Genomic DNA, 19543 nt, shown 5'->3' on the forward strand with positions numbered 1-19543 from the left:
GTCAAACATGACTGAGTGTCTTTCACTTTCACTTTCTTGCAGGTTTTTGAGAGAAGCAGAGGGATAGGGGCAGGAATGTGACCCCAGGTCCCCCACCAATGCTTAGAGATGTCTTTTCGACCATGCCTCCTGATAGGGATAGAGTGAAGGGACGATGTAGGTAATTAAATCCCACTTGGGGAATGTAGTGGAAAAAATGTGAGAGACTCCTGTACTTTAATGATTACTCAAGAAAGCATGTTTGCTTAACCACAAAACCAAAACCTAGCAGACCTTTTTAGCAACAAACCATGCAACAGAAGCACAAGACATGCCTCAAAACAATAAAACAATGGTGGCATGAGACACCATCCTGCCTAGTGAGTTCAATAACATGCTCTCTGCACACATAAAAATATAATAATTTGTGAATTTAGCTTGATCATATACAGACAAGAAAAACTCCCCTGCTCAACCTGGAGGAGGATGGTGGAAGCTTGACATTTACTCAAGAAAGACAAAGATGTCTTCTCCCCTTCCTCACTTTACCTTTGATTATAAAACTATGGCCCACTGAGTTCGCAGCGTGTGACACTGTCTCACCCACTCACTTATAAGCCTCACAAATGTCCTATTCTAATACATCACTTATATCTATTACTTTATCTCTCGCTGAATTCTTTCTGCACTGAGACATAAAGGACGAGGAGCTCTTTGGAGCCCCCTGAAAAGACACCTAACGGTTTCACTTCTAGCCATGTGTAGTTTCTTTACCATGACTGGTCTTAGCTATAGGTGTGGAAAATATTCATCCAGTTTAATCTTCTTTAAAATCATTTGAATTATGTGAAAGCATGTGAACAGGTTCCTGGTCCCTGTCATTCACCGTGATGCTAAGCCCTGATACTGTTTACAGCCTTCTCCAGCATGCTGGCTCACAACTCCAGAGGATGTGAGGTTCTTCAAGTATCCTGTGGCATGGAAAATGGGATCAGTACATTTAAGCCTTCACATTCAGTAGTTGTTTTATCTTCTATGATTCATAGAGTAGTTGCCTCCAACTTTCCATTTAACTGAAAGATTTAGTGACATTCTTTTTAACATGTCTCGAAAGTACTACACATTATTGTTGAAACTTGTAAAAGCTATTTTGGATGGTCAGCTCTGCTGTATGTGTCAGTTATGTAGAAAGACATTTGTGTTTAGGATAGTTCAATTAATGCTTCATGCTTTAAAAAGAAATATTTTTTATTCCCATTTGAATAGGAACTATTGATCATAATTTGGAAGTATGATATAATTATTCATCAAATTCATTAAATCTAAAAGAATGCAGAACAAGGTTTTGCCATTTTGAAAGGATCAGAAAGATTTCGAAAAAGATGTTCCAATATAGACTTTCTTCTCTCATTCTACAAACATGTGTCAAGCACAGGCTGTATACCAGCACCTTATCTTTGGCAGGGGCTGAGCACGTTGGCAGGGGCTGAGCACAAATACCCCAGTGCCTGCCCTGGGGAAGCAACCAGGGGAGAGCACTCTCCAGCAACTGGGCAGTGATAATATCTTCAGGAGATGGGGTCTGGTGGGCCCTGAGGAGGTGAAAGGAGCAGAGGTAAGCCAGGAATGGCTGCCAGGACCATATTTGCCCAAAGGCCTGAGGGTCACAATTAAGAAGTGTGTAATGATGACTATCAGGGGTCCACAGAGGGCTGGATTGTCTGTTGAATTATCTCTTAAGGAATTCTTAAAGGATTCTGCTGGTACAACCAGTTACAACACTGCAAATTCTTTCTTGAATTGTTTGGTTATGTCTCAGTCAATGTTTATTCAATGATCAAATCCATATTCTTACCTTCCAGAAAACTTAAGGGAAAATAATTGATAAATATGAATCTGAGAGCCAAGATAAAGCTTGTTTCCAGAAAACCAGAGCCTTTAAAAAGCTAGTGAAGAGGCCCAAATCTTGAACTTCAGCATCTCTGACAAGAAGATGTGTTCAGACATTCAGGTTTAATTTTGTTTCCTCCTGTAACCTCCTCTGAACTGCTTCTCATGAAGCTGTATGTTTACAACAGGTCATTGGTGTTCTCAGCAGTATCCTCCTTCATATCATGTTATAGAAAGAATTCTCAAAGAATTCTATGTGGAATTCTTTGAGATGGACATTACCCAAGGCTTCAGCAGATATCTGAGGTTTGACCTTTGTGGGTGCATGCAAATAAGACTGCCATCAGCGTGATCTGGGACCTGTCTTTTCTCTTGCAGGTGCTGTGTACAGTGGCTAAAAGTCACGGGCTTATTTGTCTTTGTGGTGCTGTGCTCTGTGAGTACCATGGCATGCTGAGCCTTGGGGTCTGTTTAGCAGAGTCCCTGGGTGTTTCGGGCTGGGTAGCAGGGCACCTGAGGTGTGGGACACACACACATTTCTTAGGAGGAGATGCTGAGGGGATGTGAGATGGCAGTCTGGAGGTAGCTGGGGAGTCCCGCCCCTAGCAATATTCCTCTACTTTTGTCCTACTTTGTACAGTGGAAACCATGAGGATCTGGCTGTGCTCTGTAGAAGGCAGCTTGCCCCGGGGTCTTAATCCCTACCTTAAGTGGCTTGCCAAATTCTCTTTTCAACTACATGCAGTAAGCACTCTTTATTTGTGTTGGGACATGTCCAGCAGTCATGGTTGCCCCTAGGAATGTCTCAGTGCCCATTTGGAGTGGCGCCCAGCTGTTTGGGAGAGAGTGAAGTTCTGTGTCTGCCTCTTCCCTGGAGACTGCTCTGATTTTACTTGCCCTGCATCCCCAGGGATGGTTGCAGAGCTAGAACCCTGGAGGCAACCTGAGTGCTCCTCTGACTTGAGGTGTCATGAGTGTCATTGCCAGCATTTGTGTGGTATGTGCCCTGATGTGGCACTAGCCAAGATCACATTATAGGCACTTAAAATGCATTTGCTGAATGAGCAACTGTGAGCCTCCCCCCACCCAATCTGTGTGTGTGCATGTGGATATGAGGATCCATGTCTGCCTGTGTGTTTGTGTGTGTGCAGTCCTCTGTGGGACAAGTAGGTCTTTTGTGGTCTGTGACCATTTTGAGCTTGTGTGTGTGCCTAGGGAGTTATTTTTGCAGTTAATAATTATTATCTAATTTTAGCATTGGCATAGGATACTTTGTGTGGGCCATTTTTGAGAGACCCCAGGATGTGACAGGATATGAGATTGTGAGCAAGGAAGGGGTGGGTGAGTAGTGTTTCCATACCTGTGCCCTGTGGACTCCAGGACTGGTGTGGTTATGGCTCTTCTTAGCAGGCAGCCGGTGGTGACAGCTGTGCTGGGTGCCCTTTGTGATTGGAAACTGCACGTGTGTGACCATGTGTAGCTGTAAATACATGGTCTTCATTATCTGTGTGTGTGGGCACGAGGACTGGGGTTCTATGCATGTGAGAATAGTGCATGACAAGACTCTTCTCAGTGTGATGTGTAGAGAACAATGTTGCATCTCAGACAGCAAGTGGGCACGAAGTCAATATTGGCTGAATTGAATTGAATACAGGCAACTCTTTAATAACCCATAATGGGGGAGAGGAGGGGTCTACAGAAAGGAAATCTAGGTTAAAAACAATTACAATGAACTGAAAACTTCATGAGTTTACTTTTTTGGCTACCAATTTGCCTCTCTACTTCCTATTCAAACAACTGTGTGTTTCTGAAGACCCAGTTGCTTAGCACAGCCTGGTGGGTGGGTGTACTGGATTTTCAAGGGTGTACTGGGAGGTATGGTTGGGCCAAGTCTCCCCTGATCCCTGTGAGCTCACCTGAACTCTGTGTCTGGTCTTCACTCTTCTGGTAATTGAAATATTGGTGTTTTGTGGACACAACCAAAACAGAGTTTGAGGAATTTGTTTTGAACCTCTGTAATCTTTTATCTCATCATCACTTTAATTTAGTTTCTGAGGGTGTATAAGGTGCTCTGAAAATTCCACAGTGTGAACTCTTGCCATCATATGGGTTGTATTCCCTACTCTTCCATACAGGAAAACCACATTTGCCCTCCTCTGACAATTTAATTTTAGGGCTGGGTAGTCAATCCTTCATGGAGAAGGCAATGGCAACCCACTCCAGTACTCTTGGCTGGAAAATCCCATGGACGGAGGAGCCTGGTAGGCTGCAGTTCATGGGACTGTTGAGTCAGACATGACTGAGCGACTTCATTTTCCATTTTCACTTTCATGCATTGGAGAAGGAAATGGCAACCCACTCCAGTGTTCTTGCCTGGAGAATCCCAGGGACGGGGGAGCCTGGTGGGCTGCCATCTATGGGGTCGCACAGAGTCGGACACGACTGAAGCAACTTAGCAACAGCAGCAGTAGTCAATCCTTGGAGAAGGCAATGGCACCCCACTCCAGTACTCTTGCCTGGAAAATCCCATGGACAGAGGAGCCTGGTAGGCTGCAGTCCATGGGGTCGCGAAGAGTCGGACACGACTGAGCAACTTCACTTTCACTTTTCACTTTCATGCATTGGAGAAGGAAATGGCAATCCACTCCAGTGTTCTTGCCTGGAGAATCCCAGGGACAGGGGAGCCTGCTGGGCTGCCATCTATGGGGTCACACAGAGTCAGACATGACTGATGCAACTTAGCAGCAGCAGCAGCAGTCAATCCTTAAAACTGTCAAATATCAATAATCAAGGCCCATTGTAGCAAAAAAAAAATAGTTTAATGGATCAGAATTTTATCTTTTAATATCTCAGAAAAACTATTCAGAGTAAGTAGGTAAATTTTGGATACATCAAGCAGCACAATTATCATAACCCTATTTTCAGCTCTTATCAAAGTTATTAAATCCTATTGCTGTCACACCACAAATCTATCATTAAATGTTTCTGATTGTTGCAGATTTTATTTAGCCTGTATCCAGATCAAGGAAAGCTCTGGCAATTGCTGGCTGTGTCACCGCTGGAAAGCTACTGTATCTGAACCTTTTTTGAGATGGACGGTCACCCGTGGTTGAGTCACAAAGTGAAAAGACCTGAGAACTGTTATGATGGTTTGCTCAAGGTCACAGCATAAGCAATCATGATTACTCCCCATGTGTTTTTTGTTCCTCCAGGATGTTTGTTGAAAGATAAGGCTTCAGAACATAAAGGGAGGGGGCTTTAGTGAGACAGCAGTGGGTGGGTGGTGGGAAGATTCCCCATGGAAAGGTGACAGCAAACAGTGTATTTTAGTTAAGGCCCAGCTTTCTGTGGCTGTTGGATGCTCTTTCTGTCCCCCCAACCCCACCCCCAGCCCCTGACCTCTTATGTCTTAGCTTAAATGGTTCCTCTTTACCTAACTTTAAGTTCATTGGTTCTTTCCTTGGCAGTGTCATCTGAGCTTGATGATTGCTTGGTTTCCTATCCTCTGGGATCTCTTGCCATTTTGTAGGTCTCAGCTGCTACAACAGAACCATAACCTGGATGACTTAAGCAACAGACATTTATTTCTCACAGTTCTAGAGGCTGGACATCCAAGGTCAGGATGGGCTGATTTGGTTTCTAGTGAGCACTCTGTTTCTGGCTTTCAGACGGCCGCCTTCTTGCTATGTCTCCTATGTTTGTGTATATGTGTGTGTGTGTGTGTAAAGAGTGAGAGCTCTCTGTCTCTTACAAGAACACTGATACTATCAAATCTGGGCCTCAACCTATGACCTCATTTACTTTCAGCTATTTCCTTAGAGACCCAGGCTTCCCAGGTGCCTCAGTGGTAAAGAATCTGCCTGCCGATGCAGGAGACGCAGAAGACATGGATTCCATCCCTGAGTCAGGAAGATCCCTTGGAGGAGGACATGGACATTCAGTCCATAGCAGAGATGAAGTTTTAAGCTTGAAGGTGAACTCACCTTAACTTCTATGGGCCAGGGGGAGTTATGTAAATCCAATTAAATGTTGGCTGTCTTGTGGTCTATGGTTGCCATGGTAACCATCAGTGCCCCAGACACCTGGAATTTCTCAGCCTTCTTTCATCTGCCTGCCAGGCCCTGCACTGTTCCTACCCATTCTTCAGGGGTAGGGCTGCTTTCTCATTTTACCTGCCCCCAGCTCTTAGGGTTCTGCTGTACTCTTGGGCTCCAGATTTGATGTGCTTCCCTATTAAATTCAGGCTTTCTTAGGGATCTCCCCATTCCACTCATTGTCCCTGTGAGAACTTGCTGGAGTTCATGGAAGAAGAAGAGCCTAGAAGATGTTAGCATCCCTATTCGGTGGCTCACCAGGCCAAGGTCAAGGCCTAGTTGAGAAGAGGGCTCAGAAGATCCTGACTCAAGTTTGGTCAAGGAGGAGGTTCTGGACAGTGCTTCTGAGCCCAATATTAGATGAGCTCTGAAGCAAACTGAAGGAGAAGCCTGAGAGTCTCCACAGTTTAGGTGAACCTTACAGATTTGTTCCGTGCACTGCAGCAGCACATTGCTGGCAGTTCAGAAGAACTTTGCTTGTGTGTCTTTCTTTCCATCATGCATGGGCCTTCAGGATATAGTTCTCTGTTCTGAGAACACCAGACCAGAGTAGATGGTCATGCTTGTTAGAAGAACAGTACGAAGACCGTGAGCTGGGAACTCCCAGGAGAGTGGCCCTGGTGCTCACAGTGGGGTTGGGTCAAGTCAAGCTCGATCAGATCAGATCAGATCAGTCGCTCAGTCATGTCCGACTCTTTGCGACCCCATGAATCGCAGCACGCCAGGCCTCCCTGTCCATCACCAACTCCCGGAGTTCCCTGAGACTCACGTCCATCATCCAGCCATCTCATCCTCTGTCGTCCCCTTCTCCTCTTGCCCTTAATCCCTCCCAGCATCAGAGTCTTTTCCAATGAGTCAACTCTTCGCATGAGGTGGCCAAGTACTGGAGTTTCAGCTTTAGCATCATTCCTTCCAAAGAAATCCCAGGGCTGATCTCCTTCGGAATGGACTGGTTGGATCTCTTTGCAGTCCAAGGGACTCTCAAGAGTCTTCTCCAACACCACAGTTCAAAAGCATCAATTCTTCGGTGCTCAGCCTTCTTCACAGTCCAACTCTCACATCCATACATGACCACTGGAAAAACCATAGCCTTGACTAGACGGACCTTTGTTGGCAAAGTAATGTCTCTGCTTTTGAATATGCTATCTAGGTTGGTCATAACTTTCCTTCCAAGGAGTAAGCATCTTTTAATTTCATGGCTGCAGTCACCATCTGTAGTGATTTTGGAGCCCAGAAAAATAAAGTCTGACACTGTTTCCACTGTTTCCCCATCTATTTCCCATGAAGTGATGGGACTGGATGCCATGATCTTCGTTTTCTGAATGTTGAGCTTTAAGCCAACTTTTTCACTCTCCACTTTCACTTTCATCAAGAGGCTTTTGAGTTCCTCTTCACTTTCTGCCATAAGGGTGGTGTCATCTGCATATCTGAGGTTATTGATATTTCTCCCGGCAATCTTGATTCCAGCTTGTGTTTCTTCCAGTCCAGCGTTTCTCATGATGTACTCTGCATAGAAGTTAAATAAACAGGGTGACAATATACAGCCTTGATGTACTCCTTTTCCTATTTGGAACCAGTCTGTTGTTCCATGTCCAGTTCTAACTATTGCTTCCTGATCTGCATACAAATTTCTCAAGAGGCAGGTCAGGTGGTCTGGGATTCCCATCTCTTTCAGAATTTTCCACAGTTTATTGTGATACCTACAGTCAAAGGCTTTGGCATAGTCAATAAAGCAGAAATAGATGTTTTTCTGGAACTCTCTTGCTTTTTCGATGATCCAGTGGATGTTGGCAATTTGATCTCTGGTTCCTCTGCCTTTTCTAAAACCAGCTTGAACATTAGGAAGTTCACGGTTCACATATCACTGAAGCCTGGCTTGAAGAATTTTGAGCATTACTTGCTGGAAAGACGGCTTAAATTTGAGTCATGGATTTGAGTAATGGGAAAAGCAAGAGGACCATGATTGGATACAACAGAGGAAGAAGATGATTTCTTTGTCTTCTCTCTTCCATGATTTGGTCTGGCTAGGACTCTGGTATAAGTTCAAAGGACTTGAAGGATGATACTGAAAACGGATATTTATTAGTTAGACCAAGATGTTTTGGGGACATAAAATGTGGTTAGAATCATGTTGGTCTCCAGAGAAGTAGAGAAATGAATAGCATGTAGTTTCTTCACTTGAGGAGCTAGACCGGGGGGAGAAAAATCTAAAACAGAGAAGAGTATGTTGTGAGTGAGCACTTTAACAGAGTAAGCCTGATCTACAGAGGACACAGGCAGGAGTGAGGATCCTCTCAAGCTGTGGATAACAAGGAAGGGTTTAAGGAGAGGAGAGCTTGAGCAATATCTTAAAAGATAGTGGGGTTCTCTAGGTTTGGGGGAGGCCTCTGAGGCAAAGACAAGATATGACTTTAGCAGAGCAGACCTTTCAGAATGGCTGGAAGGCAAGGATCAAAGCTGCCTGCAGGGTGGGTTTGACCACAGGTCCAAGTTGCTGGGATCCATAAGTCACTGCTGACACCAGAACATTGCAGTGGGCTTTGACTCCCAGGCACAATGTGGGCATCTGGAAAAACAGAGGGAGAGGAGGGCAGAGGTACATGTGGTCCAGTGTCCCTTGGATTTTGTGTGCACTCCATTGAGTGGTGGTTAATCATAGTGTGTTTTAATCTTCCTTCTAGGGAGTGACACCCCCACAAGGACAAAGACCTTGTTCCATCCTCCTTGCTCTTTGTTTGCAATGTGCTATGCTCTGATTAGTCGCTCAGTTTGACTCTTTGCAACCCCAAAGATTGTACCCCACCAGGCATCTCTGTTCATGGGGATTCTCCAGGCAAGGATATTGGAGTAGGTTGCCATGCCCTCCTCCAGGGGATCTTCCCCACCCAGGAACTGAACAGGGGTCTCCTGCATTGCAGGCAGATCCTTTACCAGCTGAGCTACCAGGGAAGCCCTATAAACATTCATTACATTATTAGAAGAAGCCTCTGCTTCTCTGATATTAGCCTTCGAGGGTGCTGATCCATCTCCTGGGTTTCTGCAAGGTCTCTAAAGTTTCTTCTGTGCTGAAATATCTTTTCCCACTCCATACATATCATGTGTCTGCCTTGGGGAAAGACCAAGACAGGAATAATTTCAGTGTGGCAGAATCATCAGTGTCTCTTTGGGCCTTTCCCTACTATATCCTGCCTCATCTGTGACTTCTGTTTGCCTTTTGTCCTTTTTGGAAGCCATGTAGCAGCATAGCTGTGGGTAGATGCTTTCTAGCTGAGAGCTGGCTGCCCATTCTCAGCTCTAATATAGGAAACAGTGCTGGAAAAAAAAAAACACTTCCTTTTTTTAAAAAATATTAATTTTAATTGGAGGCTAATTACTTTACAATATTGTAGTGGTTTTTGCCATACATTGACATGAGTCAGCCATGGGTGTACATGTGTCCCCCATGCTGAACCCCCCTCCTACCTCCCCCCATACCATCCCTCAGGGTCATCCCAATACACCAGCCCTGAGCTCCCTGTCTGATACATCAAACCTGGACTGGCAGTCTATCTCACATATGGTAATATACATGTTTCAGTGCTATTCTCTCAAATCATCCCTCCCTCGCCTTCTCCCACAGAGTCCAAAAGTCTCTTCTTTACATCTGTGTCTCTTTTGCTGTCTCGCATAGAGGGTTATCATTACCATCTTTCTAAATTCCATATATATGGAATTATAGTATAGTATAGTATATATTAGTTAGTATACTGAATTGGTATTTTTCTTTCTGACTTACTTCACTCTGTATATTAGGCTTGAGCTTCATCCATCTGATTAGAACTGATTCAAATGTATTATTTTTAATGGTTGAATAATATTCAATTGTGTATATGTACCACAGCTTTCTTATCCATTCGTCTGCTGAAGGACATCTTGGTTGCTTCCATGTCCTAGCTATTGTAAACAGTGCCGTGATGAACACTGGGGTACCCGTGTCTCTTTCAATTCTGGTTTCCTCAGTGTGTATGCCCAGCAGTGGGATTACTGGGTCATGTGGCAGTTCTATTTCCAGTTTTTAAGGAATCTCCACACTGTTCTCCATAGTGGGCTGTACTAGTTTTCATTCCCACCAACAGTGTAAGAGGGTTCCTTTTTCTCCACACCCTCTCCAGCATTTATTGTTTGTAGACTTTTTGATAGCAGCCATTCTGACTGGCATGAGATGGTACCTCATTGTGGTTCTGACTTGCATTTCTCCGATAATGAGTTATGTTGAGCATCTTTTCATGTGTTTGTTAGCCATCTGTGTGTCTTCTTTAGAGAAATGTCTGTTTAGTTCTTTGGCCCACTTTTTGATTGGGTCATTTAGTTTTCTGCAATTGAGCTGCATGAACTGCTTATATATTTTTGAGATTAATTCTTTGTCAGTTGCTTTGTTTGCTCTGCCATTTGGAAGGCTGTCTTTTCACTTTGCTTATAGTTTCCTTTGTTGTGCAAAAGCTTTTAGTTTTAATTAGGTCCCATTTGTTTATTTTTGCTTTCATTTCCATTACTCTGGGAGGTAGGTCATAGAGGATCCTGCTGTGATTTATGTCAGAGAGTGAAAAACACTTTATTTATCAGGATATTTTTGTACTTAAAAACAAACAAACAAACAGTGCGTCTTGCTAGGGGAATTTTAAAAAAGGGTTAACTATTCACTGGCACTCCCCAACAGTCTGTTTAAATCTCGTAAACACCCTGGCAACAGTGAAGTTCTGTCTTCTCCCAAGTCAGCTCCATAAACCACCTGTTTCTTTAAGGGTTTTAAGGAAGAGTAAAGGAATTGGTCACTGAATTGTCCTGCAATCAGTGAGCTGCTGCTAAGACTTTTGAAACCTCACATAAAACATAGATCATTTTGAGAATCATTTTTTTGCACCTACAGCAGCTTTCTCTTCTGGAGCAAGATAGCTGGGCTAGCTCCTGTTTAGAATCCCTGGCGTGGGCCCCAGACCTTGCAGCAGAGGTGAGAGTCAGCTGGCACAGAGAGAGGGAGCCTGAGAGCACAGACCCTTCCATCTGTGCAGCACACCAGTGCAGGGTGTAGGAGTGAAGGGGCCAGGTTGTGGTGGGGATGCAAGGGCATGAGGGTTACATGTTGAGAGGAAGGAGCATCTTTTCCCTATAACTTCCCTGATTCAGTCGTTCACAAGCTTCGAAGGGATTTCCCTCCTCTCAAGGCAATGGACTTCATTGGTTTAGCCAGTTTAGGATTTCTTGTTCAGTTCTCCCTGTGATTTCTCACTAGCCACCTTAGGATTTGGGCATGGCTGTGGATTAGTTCATCTGTTCATTCAGGAGGCCATCCTGTCTGTTGCTCACCATGAGTTTAGGAACTGGGACAGGGGTTTTATTCTGGCTGGCAAGAGTGGTAGCAGAGATGATTGTAGGATGCGAGATACCAGCTAGATGTTAAAGCAGATGATTCAAAACACAATTAAAGAAAACAAAACCAATAGCGTGTGTCAGGAGTGAGGGGCTGAAGAAGCAGGAGCAGGCAGGGTAGATGGAAGGGATGGCCTGGACGTTCCTTTCCTTGTGTGCCTCCCGAGATGGGTGTTCCCTGGGAGGGTTGGGGCGAGGGGGTGTAGTCCAGGCCTGTCCCTCTTGTGCTGTAGTTTGCCTTGACACTCCCCCAGCTGTGAACCTCAGCAGCCACGCAGACTCCATGCTGCTCCAGGTGGGCCTGGCAGGGGCCCTGGTGGCCGGCAGCCCCAGTCATCTCGGGAGAGAAGAGCACGTGATGGTGGAGGTGACCCAGGCCAACACTCCAGGCTCCAGGCGGCGGCGGCCACAGCAGGTTACACCTAAAAGTTACTTGAAAAGAATTGTAAAAAATCATTTTATTTCTTTATAAATTGAATTTCTTCTTGAATGGATTTGATGGGAGCCCTAGGGCAATGACACAATTATTAGGCAAGCTGTTATGTTTTACTTTGTCATGGAAATTCTCTTTTCTCTAAGGCAGTTATAAAACTCTCACAATTTCAGTAAAGTCAGGCTTTTGAGGTTTCTTTATTTTTCAATTTAGAGTGTTTTTTTTTTTTTGATAATTCAGGGAAACGTATTTTTGAAAGTGCAGTTAAATCTGAGCCTTACCTCATGGTACAGAAGATAGTTCAACACTATGGTTCCCTTGAGTTTGTGGACTCTTAGCTAAGTTTGTGTCTGCTTTCCCCGAGCTTCTGCTTCTGTACCAATATGACCTTGTACTCAGCATCTAAGGCAGGGACTTTATTATTGCACATCCTGCAAAGGTTAGGAGAGTTAGCAGTCCCAGCCACCATGTCCCAGAGCCCAGACAAGGCCTAGTCTCGCTCTCTCGTTCCCCAAATCCTGGCCTCAGGGACTCCCCTGGATTTTCATGATGACTTCCATATGAAGTCATATCCCTAGTTCACAGATTTTCCCTGTTATAACTAATAGAAGGAAACGCTTTTGGTATATGAGGCTGTGTCATCCAGAATGGAGTATGACTGCAGTAATGGTGGGTACAGCACCCATCACATTTTTCTGCCATACAGAGCAGTGTCCCCAGAGCCAGAGTCTGATTATGAAGAAGGCTGCGGTTTCATGGACAATGGCTGATGCAGCACTGATGTTCTAAACTGGTTGCTCTGGCCATGGTCTTAGGACATGAACTTGGCTTCCCTGTATGCATTGCATAGTTCGCTGGCAAGGGTTCCACAGTAAAGATGAGATGGGCACATTTAATCTGCTGATGGTTTCCTCTGTGACCTTGTGTGGAGGAGGCTATGACCTTTTGTAGCCTGCTGACACATCAGTAGTTGCCTACCCTTGGGTCTGTACTGAGCTTCCCAGCTCCAGAAACACAACACAGGAGATTTTTACTGAAGGGTTTTTTTCTTTTTCCTGATACAGTCTTTCCAAACACGAAAGTTTTAAGAGAAGTTGTGATCTCTCATTCAGGCTTTGACCAATTTCAGAGTTCCTTTTTCGATTTTCTTTATAATTTGTGGGTGGCAAGACTTCTGTCCTCCCACTGAAATTTCCCCAGCAGCCATAGCCAGGCCTCCCGCCTTTGCCCCACCAGCACCTCCATCTCTGCACACATCTGGCCCCTTTCATCTGGCTTTTCCACTCCCCTGCCCTTGACAAGGGCAGCTTGGCCTGTGAAACTAGAAGCTCATCCTCAGGCCCTCCTCCCATAGGCTTCTGGGACCCGGGTGTGGAGAGTTTCCTGCTTCCAGTTTGCAAACAGAAAGCAATCTTTCTGGTCAGTTGCCTCAGTGGGTTCAGAAGACTGTCTCCAGTAACATGCAGTGATTTCCTTTTCTCTTAATGGGTTTTATTTACTTCTGTATTTTTGTGTCTTTGTACATGAATTCTGTATTTGTATTTCCGTATTCTTTTTCTTAAACACAGCCCTCCAAATTATGGATGTTTCCAGCTGCACATCACCTGGCTGTCTCTAACATCTCTGTGTGAAAAAGACTTGTGCTCTTTTCTTTCTTCTTATTCTAGACAAGCACCTACCCTGAACATTGCTGGACCCCAGCTGATGGCCCAGACTCAAAGCCTTACCAGGATTTCATGCTTTGACTTTTGCAGGTCACTCATAATTGGACGATATTTTTAAATCCAAGTGGAAGTGAGCACGTGGTGGTGAGCAGGACCTTTGAGGTTCTTAGCAGGTAGGTCTTGGTGACTGAAGTCTCAGGGAAGCTCCTCTGGGACATGTTCCCTAGAGAAGTATGACCCTTGGGACTCCAGTTATGAATAGCTAGCAAGTTATGGGCTTGGAGTTGCTCCTTTTGTGTAGCCAGTGAGCATGAGTCTGTGGTGGGCGTCAAAACCACAGGTGTCAGGAAGTAAGACTGCAGAACCCATTTTGAAGCAAACTATGTTTTACAGCTGATACTTTAAATTCATTAATATCATGAAGCTACGCAATGGGGAATTCTGGTATATCTTAGAATTCTTTTTTCTGTAACGCCACTCCATGTTGAGTCAGTGCTTTTGATTACTATATAAGTTTGCTAGGCCTGCTGTATAAACACCACAGACAGGTGGCTTAAACAGTAGACATCTATTTCCTCAAGCTGGCAGAAGGGTATGTCCCTCCTGAGCCTCCTCTCCTTGGTGTGTGGATGCTGTCTTCTCCCCGTGTCCTCACGTGGTCAACCCTCTGCATCTCTGTGGGCCAAATTCCTTTTCTTACAAGGACACCAGTCATGTTGGTGTCACTGTTTTTCACTTAATCACCTTTGTGAAGACCTTATCCCCAAATACAGTCACATCCTGAAGTATGGAGAACTAGGATGTCCAGATATGAATTTTGAGGGGACATAATTCAGCTCAGAGCAGTTACTGAAATTTTAGAGTCTATTTTCACCAGGCCACATACTATTGATCTTCATGCTTCTTGTTCCTGGTGTTTTCCCACCATTAGTGACAACCTGACTACCTGTTCTCAGGTTGCACATGACCCTTTTCCAAATGTCTCACATGCGAGAATTGTTGGATTTGCTATTTGTTAGCATGGGCTTCTCAGGTGGTACTAGTGGTAAAGAACCCACCTGCCAATACCAGAGTCATAAGAGACACAGGTTCGACCCCTGGGTCAGGAAGATCCCCTGGAGGAAGGCATGGCAACCCACTCCAGTATTCTTGCCTGGAGAATCCCATGGACATAGAAGCCTGGGTTGCATAGAGTCAGACACGACTGAAGTGACTTAGCATGTGCACAAAGCAATCAGATGTGTGGTGAGGAGGAAGATGGAAAATTAAACGGTTTAAACCACTGTGAACATCCTTGCTCCTGTTCATTGCTGGACTGGTGGCCTGTTATGAGGCAGGCAATGCCTGATGGAGGCTGAGGAGCTATGTCAGAGGGGCCTGGCTATGGGGAGGCTGTGCATGTATTCACGTGGCTTGCCTGTGCTCAGGGCTCCTCATCTGGCAGGTTAGGCACTCTGAGATCGGTTCAGGCTCTGGTTATAGCCATGGGCGACTGGTGTTGGGAAGAAAGCTGAGGGAGCAAGTGCTGATGGTTGATGTCAGGTCTGTTTCCTTAACCAGTGGTAAGATATTTGCTTCATTCTTCAGAGAGCCTGTTTCCATCAGCATCCGCGCCTCCCTCCAGCAGACCCAGATTGTTCCTCTTATGATGACTCATCAGTACCTCCGCGCAAGTGTTGAAGCACAAGTGACCATTGCTGCGGTCATCCTCGCTGGGGTCTACGTGCTAATTATATTTGAGGTAACTTGCATGCCTGCTCTCCTGGGTTTATCTGTGCCCACAGGTAAGTGTATTTTAACATGTTGGGTGCTAGGGATGGGCTCAGTCTTGCATTTTAATTGAATTGAAATAGTGTCTTTCCTAAAAAGTAACATTTCCCTCATTCTAGGTAGAAAATTGCTCTGTACTGGAATATTTGCTGAATCTTGGCAGTTGCCATATGCAAGATGAGTTTTGCCAGGCACTAGAAAAAGTTTATTGAGAAAACTGAATGTGCACATGATTTTCTCACCCTCGATTTGCTGCTCACACAGAATGCCCCTGAAGAGACAAGTGTTGAAACTTTCTGAGAATCGGGGTCTTTGTCTGTAAAATGGGCGTGTTAAAATACCCCCTATTTTTTCATAGGATTGTGTGCACAATGAGGACCTTGGAGACCTTGGGCTATGTGTGGGGAAGGATTATCTGTTATGTTTATCAACTCAGCTAATGAGCCCAATGATTTCATGTCCCATCAATTCAGTGTTTCTGGAAAATTTTAAGTGTGGCTATACCTTCAATAGCATTAAACAAAGTACAGATACTGCCTGACTGGGCAGGTCCATTGTTGTTTTAGTTGTGAAACCAGATTTACAGCAACACACAGATGGGACTTTTGGCCCCACTGGGCTGAGCCTGGAGGATCAGGAGGTGAAGGTGAAGGTAAAGGGATGTGTCTTCTCAAAATATGAAAAGTGCCCTGGAGCTTCAAGGAGGTAATCTGAGGGGGGAGTGGCCAGGAAAATTCCCGAAATTCCCTGAGGCTGTCTGATCTGTCTGTGAGGAATGCTGGCTTCAGCAGGTTGAGCCCATAGTTGTCCAATAAGGTCCATCCATGGGTTTAGTTGCTCTGTCTCATTTATTCTGGGGCGGCTCTATTCTGTCCTCCCCCCACCCTACCCCAATCAATATTATTATTGTTTCAGGGTTCCTATGACCACACACAAAACTCTGTGATCAGGCAGAGTCTGGAGGAGTCCAGGAGCAAGTTTATTAGCAGTTTTCTCCTCAAGGAGCCACAGAGAACATATTACTTCCTCCAACGGCATTGTTTAAGGGCAGGCTGCTTGAGATGTAGAGCCCAAGGTTTTTGTTGATGTGATTTTATAATCACAAAATTAATACACAGAAATCCCTTGCATTCCAGTACACTAACAATGAAAAATCAAAAAGAGAAATTAAGGAAACAATCCCATTCACCATCACAACAAATAGTATAAAATATCTAAGAATCAGTTCAGTTCAGTTCAGTCACTCAGTCGTGTCCAATTCTTTGCAACCCCATGAATTGCAGCACTCCAGGCCTCCCTGTCCATTACCAACTCCTGGAGTTCACTTAAACTCATGAATAAACCTACTTAAAGAGACAAAAGATCTGTATGCAAAAAGCTATAAGACACTGATAAAAGAAATCAAAGAACATGGACAGATGAAGAGATACACCATGTTCTTGCATTGGGAGAATCTGTATTGTGAAAATTACCATACTACCCAAAGCAATCTAAAGATTCAATGCAATCACTATCAAATTACCAATGGCATTTTTTCAGAGAACTGGAACAAAAAATTTTACAATTTGTATGGAAAAACAAAAGACCCCAAATAGCCAAAGCAACCTTGAGAGAAAAACATGGAACTGGAGAAACCAGCTTTCCTGATTTCAGACTATACTACAAAGTTACAGTCATCAAGACAGTATGGTACAGGCACAAAAACAAAAATATAGACCAATGGAACAAGACAGAAAACCCAGAGATAAACCCATGTACCTATGGGAATCTTATCTTTGGCAATGGAGGCAAGAATATACAATGGAGGAAAGACTATCTCTTCAATAAGTAGCATGCAAAAACTGGACAACTACATGTAAAATCATGAAACTAGAACACTTCCTAACACAGAACACAAAAATAAACTCAAAATTGATTAAAGACTAAAATATAAGGCCAGAAACTATAAAGTTCTTAGAGGAAAACATAGGTAGTACACTCTGACATAAATCACAGCAATGTCCTCCAACACCCACCACCTAGAGTAGTCAAAATAAAAACAAATGGAACCTAATTAAACTTAAAAGCTTTTGCACAGCAAAGGAAACTGTTCAGTTCAGTTCAGTTGTTCAGTCATGTCCAACTCTTTCCGACCCCATAAACTGCAGCATGCCAGGCCTCCCTGTCCATCACCAACTCCTGGAGTCCACCCAAACCCATGTCCATCAAGTTGATGATGCAATCCAACCATCTCATCCTCTGTTGTCCTCTTCTCCTCCTGCCCTCAATCTTTCCCAGCATGAGGGTCTTTTCCAATAAGTCAGCTCTTCGCATCAGGTGGCCAAAGTATTGGAGTTTCAGCTTCAACATCAGTCATTCCAATGAACACCCAGGACTGATCTCCTTTAAGATGGACTGGTTGGATTATTTACAGGAAACTGTAAACAAGGTGAAAAGACAGCTCTCAGAATGGGAGACAATTTCAAATGAAGCAACTGGCCAAGGATTAATCTCCAAAATATATAAGCAGCTCATATAGCTCAATATCAGAAAAATAAGCAACTCAATCAAAAAATTAGCAGAAGGCCTAAACAGATATTTCTCCAAAGAAGACATAGAGATGGCAAATAAACACATGAAAAGATGCTCAACATCACTCATTATTAGAGAAATGCAAATCAAAACTACAACGAAGTATCACCTCACACCAATCAGAATGGCTATCATCAAAAAACCTATGAACAATAAATGCTGGACAGGATGGGAAGAAAAGGGAATCCTCCTGCACCATTGGTGGGAATGTAAACTGATACAGCCATTATGGAGAACAGCATGGAGATTCCTTAAAGACTAGGAATAAATCTACCACGTGACCCAGCAATCCCACTACCGGGTATGTACCCTGAGAAAACCACAATTCAAAAAGACACATGGACCCCAATGCTCATTGCAGCACTATTTCCATTAGCCAGGTCATGGAAGCAACCTTGTTGTCCATCAACAGAGAAACGGATAAAGAAGATGTGGTATATTACTCAGCTGAATATAAAGGAACGAATGTGAATCTGTTGTAGTAAGTCAGAAAGAGAAAGACAAATATCATATATTAATGTATATAAATGGGATCTAGAAAAATGATACTGATGAATCTATTTGTAGGGAAGGAATGGAGTTGCAGACATAGAGAAGGGACTTGTGGACAGAGCAGGGGAAGGAGTGGGTGGGATGCATTGAGGAAGTAGCATTGACACATACACACTATCATGTGTTAAACAGATAGCTAGTGGGAAGCTGCTATATATCACAGTGAGCCCAGCCTGGCCCTCCGTAATGACCTAGAATGGTGTGATGGGGGAGAGAAGGGAAGCTCAAGAGGCAGAGGAGATATATATCTGTATCTATATCTATATATAATGACTAATTTATGTTATTGTACAGCAGAAGCCAACACAACATTGTAAAGCAATTTTCCTCCAGTTAAAAAAGAAAAGAAAAAAAATAAGAAAATATCACATTAGGCATGACTGTTTCTCCTAACTCTCAAAGAATCCAGATGTGCACAGGTGGTCTCAGCTGTTCCTACCCTCCCTCTCCTGCTACCTTGCCTTTGCAGGTGGCTCTTGTGGTAAAGAACATGCCTGCCAATACAAAAGACATAAGACATGTGGGTTCAATCCCTGGGTCAGGAAGATCCCTTGGAGGAGGGCATGACAACCCACTCCAGTATTCTTGCCTGGAGAATCCTATGGACAGAGGAGCCTGGCAGGCTACAGTCCATGGGATCCCACAGAGTCAGACACGACTGAGTGACTTAGCACACACAGAGGACAGACAGCACTGTGGGTTAGTCTGGAATCAGAAACGCCAACACAGCCTAGCTTGGGTGCCATCCCCAAACCACCCTTCCCTCACAGACACATGGACGCACCCATGCTGAGGCAGTTTGTTTGGTAACATACAGACCCTGCCAAACCATCACAGGTGGGAACATAACAGATGGGTTTAAGAAGAAAGTGGGTGTGCTGGCTCTTATGTGAAGTGCCTTTGACACTCAGACCTCAAAGACAGTGATGAGACTACCCCCATCACTGACTACCCCAGTGAGGTGGCAGCTGGCCCACCCCTCAGATATGGCCCCTGCCTCTCCTACACAGAGAAGGCCCTGGGCAAGAGAAATGGTCACAAGAGCAGTAGGGGTTGAGGGAGAAAGAGCAGAGGCCCTTTTTGCCAGGCCCTCCCAAACCACTGGCCAGCAGGTGAACCCTCTTTCATTGTTTATGAAGCTTCTTAGGCAAACTGGACCCCTTGATGAAATGAGATGGTTCATG

General features: G+C 44.4%; 1 protein-coding gene across 1 annotated transcript in view; it reads left to right on the plus strand.

The window, feature by feature from the left end:
- OCA2 (OCA2 melanosomal transmembrane protein) overlaps positions 1 to 17140 on the plus strand; it is a 65348-nt gene extending 48208 nt beyond the window's left edge. Inside the window, exons 5-9 of the mRNA XM_086372309.1 lie at positions 2248 to 2305; positions 4868 to 4940; positions 11624 to 11784; positions 13557 to 13639; positions 15054 to 17140. Of these exons, the coding sequence (XP_086228435.1) occupies positions 2248 to 2305; positions 4868 to 4940; positions 11624 to 11784; positions 13557 to 13639; positions 15054 to 15309 (631 nt within the window). The 3' untranslated portion in view covers positions 15310 to 17140. The remainder of the gene's footprint in view (positions 1 to 2247; positions 2306 to 4867; positions 4941 to 11623; positions 11785 to 13556; positions 13640 to 15053) is intronic.
- The last annotated feature ends 2403 nt before the right edge of the window (positions 17141 to 19543 follow it).

Source organism: Bos grunniens, chromosome 2 (genome assembly GCF_055505025.1).
Source record: "Bos grunniens cultivar Pamir isolate PY7600 chromosome 2, Bosgru_T2T1.0, whole genome shotgun sequence".
In the NCBI taxonomy this organism is placed as follows: Eukaryota; Metazoa; Chordata; class Mammalia; order Artiodactyla; family Bovidae; genus Bos; species Bos grunniens.